General features: G+C 40.2%; 1 protein-coding gene across 1 annotated transcript in view; it reads right to left on the minus strand.

Annotated features, from left to right (window-relative positions):
- Window positions 1-354: 354 nt before the first annotated feature.
- LOC107569099 (butyrophilin subfamily 3 member A3-like) overlaps window positions 355-12,471 on the minus strand; it is a 13,700-nt gene continuing 1,583 nt past the window's right edge. Inside the window, exons 2-5 of the mRNA XM_016255094.1 lie at window positions 10,780-10,947; window positions 7,043-7,216; window positions 3,492-3,538; window positions 355-1,129 (exon numbers count right to left, since the gene is read on the minus strand). Of these exons, the coding sequence (XP_016110580.1) occupies window positions 567-1,129; window positions 3,492-3,538; window positions 7,043-7,216; window positions 10,780-10,947 (952 nt within the window). The 3' untranslated portion in view covers window positions 355-566. The remainder of the gene's footprint in view (window positions 1,130-3,491; window positions 3,539-7,042; window positions 7,217-10,779; window positions 10,948-12,471) is intronic.

Here is a 12,471-nt window from a genome sequence, read left to right on the forward strand (position 1 = left end):
TAATTTAAAACATATTTATTGTAACTACAGTAAAGCTATTTTAATAAGTGCTGTGGTTAATGTCATATTTGATCATCTCAGAAACTGAAGCTCATTTCAGTCTTGTGAGGAATCGATTATATTCGTGATTCATACATTCAGACAATTACATCATCAATTACAATCTGATCTCAAGATGATCTGACATTGGGTTTTATTATTGCTGCACAAACAATAGAGGAAAATGAGTGACATGTTCTTCATGAATCTTGTTTATGAAAGATTAAAATTATAAAGATTATAATTTTGATAGCAGTAATACAAATAATTGATGTGATGCTACAATAGAAACAAACAGATTGACAAAAGCACAGAAACAAAGAATCGTCACTCAGCAGGACACACACACACATATATGAGGATTTATTACACACATTTATTCTGTTATTTCAGTGACAGAAGTGCGGTATTAAGTCATGAAGTGCAGTATTAATGTGATGAAGAGACTATAACATCTCACTGTCACTGATTTATCACACAGCTCAAAGCATTATGGGTAGAATCTCTCATGAGTCTATTCTGATTCATCAACACAGTTTCACTGATCCAGGATAAATAGTAAACCTAAATCCAGGATAGAGCGTCTGAGTGAATGTGGTCTGGACTGTGTGGATGAGGCTCATTGTGTGAGAGACGCTGTAGAAGGACAGAGTTCCTGCACTGTGATCCACATACACTCCTATTCTACTGACATTATCACCATACACTCCTGTTCTCCTGCTGATGGACTCTACAGGGAGATCAGTCTTTATGTTATTGTGTTTGAATACGTGACTGCTGTACAAACTCCAGGACTGATCGTTATTTCCAAACCAGCACTCTTTACCCCATCCCTTCCTGCTGATGCTCTTATAAGACACTGATATACGCACATCTCCACTCCACTCCAGCTCCCAGTAACATCGTCCACACACACTCTCTCTACACAACACCTGAGAACACACATCAAATCTGTCTGGATGATCAGGATGATTCGGATGATCTGGATGATTCCACCGATACTCTCTCACACGTGTCACCTTTCTGTTCTCCTCAGACAGAATGAGTTCAGTGTGTGCTGTGTTTGGATCCAGTGTGAAAGAACAGGCATCTGAACACAAGAACAGAGACATTTAAAACACTACAACAATCACTACAGCTGTGTGTGTGTGTGTGTGTGTAGGTGTGTTGTGAGTGAGTGCACTTGTACAGCTATCTTTGTGTGGGCCGGTTTGAGTTTTAGATCATCGGAGTGAGGACAATCTTGTAAAGTGAGGACATTTTGGCCTGTCCTCACTTTCTGAGACCCCTTTTAAGACGTTTTTGAGGGTCAAGACTTGGTTTTAGGGGTCAGGTTATAATTGGGTAAAGGGTAGGTTTGGGGTAAGGGTTTGGGTGAGGCACTTAGTTCTGATGGGTATGTTTAGGGTAAAGAGCTAGAGTTTGCATAGTGTCAATGTATGTACTCACAAAGATAGCTATACAGAGTTCTGTGTGTGTGTGTGTGTGTGCGTGTATCCTAGGCATTGATGTTTGCCTACAAAACAACCACTAGCTCTGCAGCCCTTTACCTAAATTCAGAAGCTTTTGTTCTGTTAGTGAACGGCTAAAGACACATCTGCTATGGAAGAAAAATAATGCCATATGTCTTTGAAACAAAAAAGCATGTTGAATAGCTCTAACTGAAAAAATAATGCATTGCATTAACAGTGCTTGCATTTTAATGCCTTGTATTTCCAGGGCTTGCATTTTTAGGTCCTGAAATCTAACATAGTTGTTTATTTAAGCTGTGAATTATATGATGTATAATATTCTAATATATTCTAATATTCGACAGGCAAATTTCAGTCCATTTTATTTCACTTGCCAAATTCGCTTCTACAAATTCAGTGGTTAAAACTCAGCAGAAAATTCAGCATTGCACATCCGGGAGCTGCAGGAATAGCAGTAGAGCACCGATGCATGATCTCCAGCTGCTGTCAGTCGCTCACCAGCAGGTGGCGCAAGCGGCTGTTCATGAAGACCAAAGCAACAGGTGGATTAAGTCATTCATTCACAAAAACAGATCTGCAGAAATGGAGCAAGCGCTAAGTAGAAGTTTTGATTATTGGGGCCAGTTGTTTCCTGTAGCATACATGCAAGCAGCTCTCTCTACCACAAAGAAGATTATAATGCTATTTTACCCAACGCTGAAGTACAGAACTAACATTACATCTGAGGAAGGCATATTGCTTTCGGTTGCTTAGTTCCCGTTACTTGCATCATGGCTTGTGTGGCGCTGTGCTGTAATACTGTGGTTCCCCTCATGCGTCACACTCCAGGATTCCCCAACGATGGGTAACGCGCCTCAGTGAACTAATACAGTGATATAAGACCTCGGATATCAGAATACACTTCATTGATGATTATGCAAACTATATACAGGCAAGCAAATGAGGCCAGAAGAACGCAACGTGCTGCATTTTCTTTATAATTGCTTTCCCTTACCACTGATCTATAGAGTCGACAGTCCTACAATACAAAGATATCAACACCACGATTAGTTTATCAATATGCAACCACTTTATATTGACATAAAGGAGTTAAAAACCGCATTGACGCGCTATCGCACCCAAGGGACCATCAGACAATTCCACGACCGAGTTAAAACGTGTATTTTAATTAAAATGACTTTTAACATTTAAAATAACACACCGTCAAATTCTAAATCTTGTATTGCTCATAGTGATTTTCTACAGGTGAGATTTTGTCAATACCTCCCTTCATATATACAGTACAGTACAGTACACAATTATTTACATATAAAAGATCCCTGGAAAGGGTTTTTTCTGTTCAAATTGTTCCAGGTAATTTCGGTGGAAAAGTGGCTAATGAATGACTTGATCCACCTGTTGCCTTGGTCTTCATGAACAGCCGCTTGCGCCACCTGCTGGTGAGCGACTGACAGCAGCTGGATATCATGCATCGGTGCTCTACTGCTATTCCTGCAGCTCCCGGATGTACAATGGCACATTTTCTGCTGAATTTTAACCACTGAATTTGGGGAAGCGAATTGGGAAAGTGAAATAAAATGGACCGAAATTTGCCTGTCGAAGTGAATTCTGGAAGGTGAATATGAATGATTGAATTTTTTATTATGAAAATGTGTGTGAAATATTTTTAATTGAAATATTCACAGTTTAAATAAACAACTATGTTAAATTTCAGGACCTAAAAATGCAAGCATACAAGACATTAAAATGCAAGCATTGTTAATGCAATGCATTATTTTTCCAGTTAGTGCTATTCAACGTGCTTTTTTGTTTCAAAGACAAATGGCATTATTTTTCTTCCATAATCTGCACTTGACCCTCTAACGCTAGCACTCTCTATTAATTTTCTATTCTATCTACGTTTCATTCTTTTTATAGTCGCTTTGAATAAAAACATCTGCCAAATGACTAAATGCAAATGTAATGTAAATGTAGACATACATTTCTTTATTCCTGCTGTAATCCTGGATTCTCCTCCATGATCCACACTAGAAAACACACACGGAGACACATTCAGTCAGTAAACACACAAACACACACTCAATCTCACAGCAAAAAAACATCTTGGTTACGTACGTAACCCTCGTTCCCTGATGGAACGACATTAGGGGGTTTACTTGAGAGCCCCAATCATCTCTGATTAAACCAAAAATTAATTATGTGACACATTTTAGGCACAATATTGTCTGTTTTTGCAATTTCACCAGATTCTCTGAGCAGCATACAGTGACTCGCTCTTGCTGCCATCTACTGACGGTTTTTATTTCAAATTTACTTATTTATTTTTTTAGATCATTTCACAGTCATGGAATAGACTGAATAGCATCAGCAGTGTAAAAAGTGGAGGAAGCAGAACAAGAGTTCAGATCCTGTCCAGTAGTCAAAGCAGCAGTTAGGATCTTCAAGGTCAGGGTTGTGCACAGTTAGGATTATTAATGAATGGACACATGTAGAGAATACGAAGCAGGCCTATCATTGATGAGTAATTGTTTTTACATATGGTGCACATGTACGGATTTACGTACGGATTGGCCTTGGCTCCGTCTGCGTTCCAGAAAATGATGCACCTTATATTGCAAGATATACAGAACGTGGCAAACTACTTGGATGATATTACAATCTGGGGACGCACTGCTGAGGAGCACGAACGCTCTCTGAAAGCCATTCTGCAACGTTTGCAGGATTCTTGACTAAAAATGAATGCATCAAAATGTCACTTCAGCCAGACCAGCTTACAGTTCCTAGGCCACACAGTTACAGTGCAAGGTATCAAGCCGGACAAACAACACCTGTCTGCAATTTTACAAGCTCCGGCTCCTACAGATGCCGTGAAGCTGCGCTCGTTCCTTGGCCTGCTGTCTTGGTACAGTAAATTCATTCAGAATTTTGCCTCTGTGGTTGAGCCATTACGTGCCGGTTTGCGAAAGGACGCAGAGTTCTCTTAATCGGAAGAAGCACAGAACAGCTTCGCTTCGGTCAAAGAGTTACTTGTTAATAGTCCTGCTTTGACCCTTTACAACCCTGATAATACAAAGCAGGCCTATCATTGATGAGTAATTGTTTTTACATATGGTGCACATGTACGGATTTACGTACGGATTGGCCTTGGCTCCGTCTGCGTTCCAGAAAATGATGCACCTTATATTGCAAGATATACAGAACGTGGCAAACTACTTGGATGATATTACAATCTGGGGATGCACTGCTGAGGAGCACGAACGCTCTCTGAAAGCCATTCTGCAACGTTTGCAGGATTCTTGACTAAAAATGAATGCATCAAAATGTCACTTCAGCCAGACCAGCTTACAGTTCCTAGGCCACACAGTTACAGTGCAAGGTATCAAGCCGGACAAACAACACCTGTCTGCAATTTTACAAGCTCCGGCTCCTACAGATGCCGTGAAGCTGCGCTCGTTCCTTGGCCTGCTGTCTTGGTACAGTAAATTCATTCAGAATTTTGCCTCTGTGGTTGAGCCATTACGTGCCGGTTTGCGAAAGGACGCAGAGTTCTCTTAATCGGAAGAAGCACAGAACAGCTTCACTTCGGTCAAAGAGTTACTTGTTAATAGTCCTGCTTTGACCCTTTCCAACCCTGATCTGCCTACACTCATCTCGACTGACGCATCTGATTATGGCCTCAGGGCTGTTTTCTCACAAATACATCCTGATAATTCTGAACGCACCGTGGTTTTCACATCAAGAACACTTACCCGAGCCGAACGCAAATATTCGACCGTGGAAAAGGAGGCGCTCACTTGCGTTTGGGCGGTCGAGAAATGGAGGACATACTTATGGGGTCGAACATTCAAATTGCGTACAGATCATCAGGCTTTAATCACTTTACTCACTACTAAAGGGGGGGACCGCGCAGGAATGCGTATTGCACGCTGGGCCGCGCGCTTGCTGTGTTTCAATTATGAAGTGATCTTCCGACAAGGCAGTCATAACTTCACTGCCGATTGTCTGTCCCATCTCCCTCATGAACCCCTGGGAAGTGATTCAGATACTGAGCCAGAATAAGTAGTTTTGCTTACCTCTGCGCTGACAGCCGTGACTCCGAAAGAGTTTGCAGCTGCTTCTTCCTCCAGTCCCGAGATGTGCAAGCTGCACGCACAGATTCAGCGAGGCCGGCCAGTTGCTTTTGTGTCTTCAGTGAGTGCAAAGCAAGTGATTCATTTCCTCGCCTCCGTGTTTAGTCGTCATGGGAACCCGGAATGTATAGTGACGGAAAACAGACCCCAGTTTACAGCCGCTGAATTCTCTGCCTTTCTTAGAGCGAGGGACATTGCTCATGTGCGCATGCCAGTATACCATCCATCTGCCAAAGGGGCAATCGAATGCTTTCATAGAGTGCTCAAGAGTTTGCAATACTTCAGTCGCAACCATGGAAAACCACTGTTACAGAATTCTTCCACGTCTATAGAACGACGCCACATTCCACTACTGGCGTGACGCCTTTTGAATTGTTGCACGGAAGGAAAATGCGCACTCGCCTGGATGTCTTGTCCCCTTTAACGTCGGAAGGGCTTACGGATGTGGTGCGCGGGCGAGTCCCGGCACAGCAAGCAAAGATGAAGTGGTGGTTTGACACGAAGCGCAGAGCCTGTACTACTGTTCTACAACAAGGGGACAAAGTGCATGTTAAGCTTCCGTGGCACGTACCAAAAGGACACCCAAGATTTTCACAGCCAAAAGAGATCAGGAAGCAGGTGGGAAAGAATACTTTCATTCTTTCAGATGGAAGGAAATGGCATGCTTCATAACTGGCGCTGTCTTCTGCGTGATCGAAAAGAGTCGATGTTTGGCTTACGCAGCTTTCTCACGAGCAATACACAGATCTGGACCTCGTGATTGTAATTCACCCCGTTCTCAGAGGGTGAGGTGTCCTCCAAGATGGTTAAAAGACTATGTGCACTAAATACACAAATAATTGAATTTGAAGTTTGTTGTTGTATTTGACATGCCTTTGAACACGTTAAATTGTGCATACGAATTGAGTTCGGAAGTCGTGTTACATATTAACGCGTTCAGTTGTGAATTTCTAAAGGAAAAAGTGTTCTAGAGTAAAAGGTGAATATGTTATATTGTTGACGCTAGGTGTCGCTGCGGGGTAGAAGTAAGAGGGAAGGAGAAGTGTGAGAAGAAGTGTATGGTTGGTTGTGCTGTTGCATATGGATATTAAAAAGAGCATCATCTGAGTTACAACGTACTTCCTCGTGTTGATTTAATCAGTAGAAGACATAACATGTTTGACGGCTGTCAAACATTCCGGTAAGCAAATGAGTGGTCTGAATTTATTTGCACAGCACATTTGTTATTTTGGTTGCGCCCCCTGTGTGTGTGTATACACACACACCAGTTCGTTCTGGTCCTCGAATTTGATGCTGCCAAATCACAGACATGCAGATATAGAGCTATATCACATGACTACTTTTAAATATATATACAAGTAGTTGAAATAATAAAACCTAAACTTGTCTTGTTCAACATACTTGAGTTTGTCCAGTGAGCAGTTTGGATCCTTCAGTTTTTCAGAGAGCAGCTTGACTCCTGAATCTCCCGGGTGATTGTAGCTCAGATCCAGCTCTCTCAGGTTTGAGGTGCTTGAACTCAGAGCTGCTGACAAATAACCAAAGCCTTCCTCTGTCACCATACAGCCAGACAACCTACAAAAACAGCCCCACATGACATTAGTTTGACATTCAGACATTCAATTTTAAAGGGGTCATGAACTGCCTTTGTATTTTTTTATTTTGTACTGTTCTCTAAGGTCCACTTATAATGTTATCAAGATTTCTACATTAAAAAAAACATAATTTAGAAGTAATAAGCTGTTTTCTGTCCTGTTTTTAACCCCCCTCATCAGAACGCTCTGTTTGAAGAGGCGTGAAGAATTATAGACTGGGAAGTAAACGCCCAATGCTATGATTGGCTAATAGTTGTGGTTGTTTGATAGCGTACATTCCTCAAACATGGACTCTTCTGTGATTTAGGTCAAATACGCATAACTCAATACATAATAAAAACAGTTACTCACACTTGTGTTGCGACATTACTGACGGATCCAATATAGTCGGCACAGCATCGTCCTTTAGTTTTAATCTTTCTGCAAATCCTGCATCGAATTGCCTTGTTTGTAAACGAATCCATGGTAAAAATTAAGTAAGCAAAGGACCGAGTTCTTACTGACGTGGTCTGGATCTTCATTTAAATTAAAGTTAATTTACTCTTTCCAAACGTTGGGATCAGAAGGAACACAAACACTGTTTTTCCACAACTTGGCACTGCACAGCATCTTGTTGTCTTCAGAACCATCTTTATCGTTTGGTTTCTGCGTAGACCTGGACATTCGCCTCGCTCATAAACACTATATGCGCGAATCGGTGGGCGGGGCTAAACAGGCAGTGTTGTTGAAGCAGGCGTTAATCTTTTTCTGTGGAGGCGGTGCTTATCCACACTGTTACATCATAGAATAGAACATTCCAAAAGCTGTCTTTTTGGCAGACTGCCTTCAATATAAGCTTACAGGATATTTATATAGTACAATGACCTCTTATGTCAAAAGATCAAGAGAAATTTGGTTTCTCAGTTCATGACCCCTTTTAAGGCTGTGTGTCCACTAAAGCATTTAAAACACCAGGCACTGAAAAAAAAGCGTTTTTTTTTAGTTGAGACGCTGTGGCTACTATGATACAGAATATCTGCTGTAGTAATATGACAGACACATTGCGATTTAAATGTATCTTTAAGCATAATTTTTCATAATATTATGGTAGTCTGGCAATTCTACCTGGTAAAGACATACATATTCAGAGACAAGCAATATTAACATCTCCATTGTTGTACAGAAATAGTACAAGCAGGGTGTGACAGTTGGTCAGTGTGGTATTAGTCCCCCCCCTCCTCTGCTGTGATTGGTTATCTGACTAAAAAGTGACAGTGATGAGTGCTCCGTTTTACCTAAAGGTAAACATATTTCAACCCTCAGTGCCAAGCACACAGCACTCAGCGTGAAAAAAACACTCAGTGCCTCATCACGCTCCTGCCGTTTTTAAAAAATGCGGCAATCCCATTGAAAACAAGGCTTTTAGTTGAGGTCATTGATAATCTATTTATTATAAGAGAATTAAAAAAAATTACATACTTTAGAGCAGGGCTGTCCAAACTCGGTCCTGGAGAGCCGGTGTCCTGCAGAGTTTAGCTGCAACCCTAATTAAACACACCTGAAGCAGCTAATCAAGCTCTTACTAGGCATAGAAACGTCCAGGCAGGGGTGTTGGGGCAAGTTGGAACTAAAATCTGCAGGACACCGGCCCTCCAGGACCCAGTTTGGACAGCCCTGCTTTAGAGAGTATAGCATGATTTGCAACATGTATTGTAGCTGTAAAATGCATTTTTTCAAGCTAATACATGTCATGCTTAACTCTCCTTACTGATTATCATTCTCTTTGTCATTGTTTTTGTCCTTTTAGTTGATGGATTTTTTTTTTTGCCAAAGTGTTTGAATGTATCTTTTCAATAAATTTATAAAAATAAAAATTGAAAATGTATTTTTAAAAATAATAAAATCGAACAGTGCTTATCCAGGTCAAAGTGATTGAGATGGCCAATCAAATAAAGGAAGGTTGGTTTTCACATCCATGTTATAAGTGGCCCAAACTCACAGCACTTGCATGAGATGGAGTTTGTGTGGAGCAGCATTTACTATGAAAGACACTGAAAACACTGGATCAAGAACTAAACCTTATCATGTACTTACAACCATGCATTGTTTTTTATTCATTTTTTACGTAGAATTCATAAAAAAGTTATCAGCCTAACTGGCAAGCAACACTAGTTACATATACTTGCCAAGGCCAGTTTTACTTATACTTGGCACTTGGCAAGTGGTAATTTTGGACCCTTTCTAAGATGCAAAGTACACAATGCACACACAGTTGCAGGGGCGTCATAAACGGGAAAAGCGGGACAGAGTGCATAAGGCCCAGAGGCTTAGAGGGGCCCACAACAATGTCCTTTGGGGGGCCCGGCTGAGATGAAATAAATGTATTTTGCAGTTTCTTTAGCAATTTTTTCAGGCCATTTTAAAATTTCAATCTTATATTCAAGATACAGTCAAAATGGACATTTGTATGAATATGAATAAAATCACATCCCTGCAAATGCATTTGTCTCTTGTTCTGGCATTCCACCGAGAGCAGATTACACATTTGGTGACAAATGTAACAGTCAATTATTGTGTTAGCATTTGGATATATATATATATATATATTTTTTTTTTTTTCATAGAAAACCATTTACCTCAGTATCTCCAGCTTACAGCTCTTCAGTCCATCCAGAAGCTTCACTCCTGAATCCTGCACGTCCATAAGGCCCAGAGGCTTAGAGGGGCCCACAACAATGTCCTTTGGGGGGCCCGGCTGAGATGAAATAAATGTATTTTGCAGTTTCTTTAGCAATTTTTTCAGGCCATTTTAAAATTTCAATCTTATATTCAAAATACAGTCAAAATGGACATTTGTATGAATATGAATAAAATCACATCCCTGCAAATGCATTTGTCTCTTGTTCTGGCATTCCACCGAGAGCAGATTACACATTTGGTGACAAATGTAACAGTCAATTATTGTGTTAGCATTTGGATATATATATATTTTTTTTTTTCATTTTTTTTTTCATAGAAAACCATTTACCTCAGTATCTCCAGCTTACAGCTCTTCAGTCCATCCAGAAGCTTCACTCCTGAATCCTGCACGTCATTGTTACTCAGGTCCAGCTCTCTCAGGACACAATTTGATGACTGAAGAGCTGAAGACAAACTTTCACAGGACTGAGAAGTGAGATTACAGAACTGTAGCCTGTTTGGAGAACAAAACAAACAACATCAGACAGCTGATTCATTCAAGAATGAAGCAAGCGCCTGTATAAATGGTCCACTGAATCATTGACTCAAATGACTAATTCAACATGCAGAATCATTCAGTAATGGAACACAGCTGTGTTGCTCAGAGATGCGCGACTGTTCTGTTGTGAATTTTGATTTTGCTCTATTCGGTTAACGAAAATTGCTCTAAACAGTCAACATGGACAATTTTGTACTAAAATGTATATTAACTACTCGTTTGAACTCTATAGAATCAATGTCAAATTTGCAATAGTTTTCAGGGAAAACTTCACTCTCTTGGTCGTGTCACGTTGGCTAAATTTTTTTTAATGGAGAACCATTTACCTCAGTATCTCCAGCTTACAGTTCTTCAGTCCATCAGAGAGCAGCTTCACTCCTGAATCCTGCAGGTCATTGTTACTCAGGTCCAGCTCTCTCAGGACACAGTTTGATGACTGAAGAGCTGAAGACAAACTTTCACAGGACTGAGCAGTGAGATTGCACCCACAAAGCCTGTGTTGAGAACAAAACAAACAATATTAATGTGTTTATCAGGTAATGATTATAATCTGAAACACATTTGACTTGCAAAAACATTTGACTGTAGTGATACAGTTAAGGTAAACTCAAGAATCATTGAATACATCAGATTTTTATTTAACCTGTTGGAGCTACTTTTAAAGGTGCACTAAGCAATATTTGAAAAACACACTTGCAGCCAATCAGCAGTAAGGGGCATATCTAGTATCACGAGCAGAACAAATTTTTGTGTAAATCATTCATAAAGCCATTCTGACGTAAATTTTCGGATTCATGAAAGTGTTCGTATTTTCAAAATGTTAGTTGGTACGAAAGACATGTACACCTGCTCCTTACCACGTGTAAATGGTGCGTAAAACGTTCTGTGTTCTTTTTGGCAAACTGATGACACTGAATTTTGATGCACTGCCATCATAATATTTTACAAGTTCATTTGCCCCAGATTTATTTTTATTTTTTTTGGTAGCTGGGAGTTGATGCTTGTCACTGTCACTTTTTACCCAGCCGTCCAATCAATGGAGGAGAGGCGGGGACAAATACTACACCGACCAATCATCCTACTTGTACAACAACTGAACAACAATAGAGAAGTTAATATTGCTGGTTACTGCATTTTTATATTCAGTAATATTCTTAAAATGAGATACTAGTAATATGTTACTGCCGTGGATATTTCAAATCATAGCAACCAAAGCGTCTCTCAGGCTCAGCCAGAAAAACTCTGTGCCACCAAAGCGTCCAGCACCACCAGCTGGCTGTTTTAAGAAGAGCACCTGACAGTTTTTCAGCTGGCTAAAAACGCTTTTGTGGACACACGTTATTGAATATTTATTGTTAGGCATATGGCCTATTAGTGTTTTTAGCATTTATGCAATATACTGGAGCCAAACCTGAGAAAGTAGACCAGAATATTCCACTGCGTTCCTACGAAAATGAAGTCTCAAAATCCAAATGAACCGAACAAGTTTGAATTGTAGCCTCTGGACCAATCAGACACACCATTTTTCATTTGATTTAACAAATCAATTATTCATTAGATTAACAAACATTCACAGACCCCTCACCCAATAAACATACTGGGTGCCAAGATGTCTGTGAACGAGGCCCAGGACACTGGTTACCATGGCAACCACGACACCTTTGCTAGACCAGATACATTTACGACCTAATGGCATGTTGAGAATTACCCTTCTCACTACAATTTCCATAGGAAAGACAGTGCACAGTAGAAATTGACTCTTCTCTAATTAATCCATAGGAAAACCTTTCTTTGAATAAACACACATATCCTTCAGGTCATTGTGTATGTTGTCTTTGAGATTTTATACTGTTTTATGCAGGCTTATGATGGAACCACTCGTTCCTGTCATCTTACCTATATGTAATCCTACCATGTTTAGTATCTATGAATTCGCCTTCTGATGATCTAAACGAGCGTGTATATTATATGTTGGTACATAGGCAATATATTAGTGTCCTGAGAATCTTTAGTAATTT

The sequence above is a fragment of the Sinocyclocheilus grahami genome, unplaced genomic scaffold, assembly GCF_001515645.1.
Source record: "Sinocyclocheilus grahami isolate Dianchi unplaced genomic scaffold, SAMN03320097.WGS_v1.1 scaffold1312.1, whole genome shotgun sequence".
Classification (NCBI taxonomy): Eukaryota; Metazoa; Chordata; class Actinopteri; order Cypriniformes; family Cyprinidae; genus Sinocyclocheilus; species Sinocyclocheilus grahami.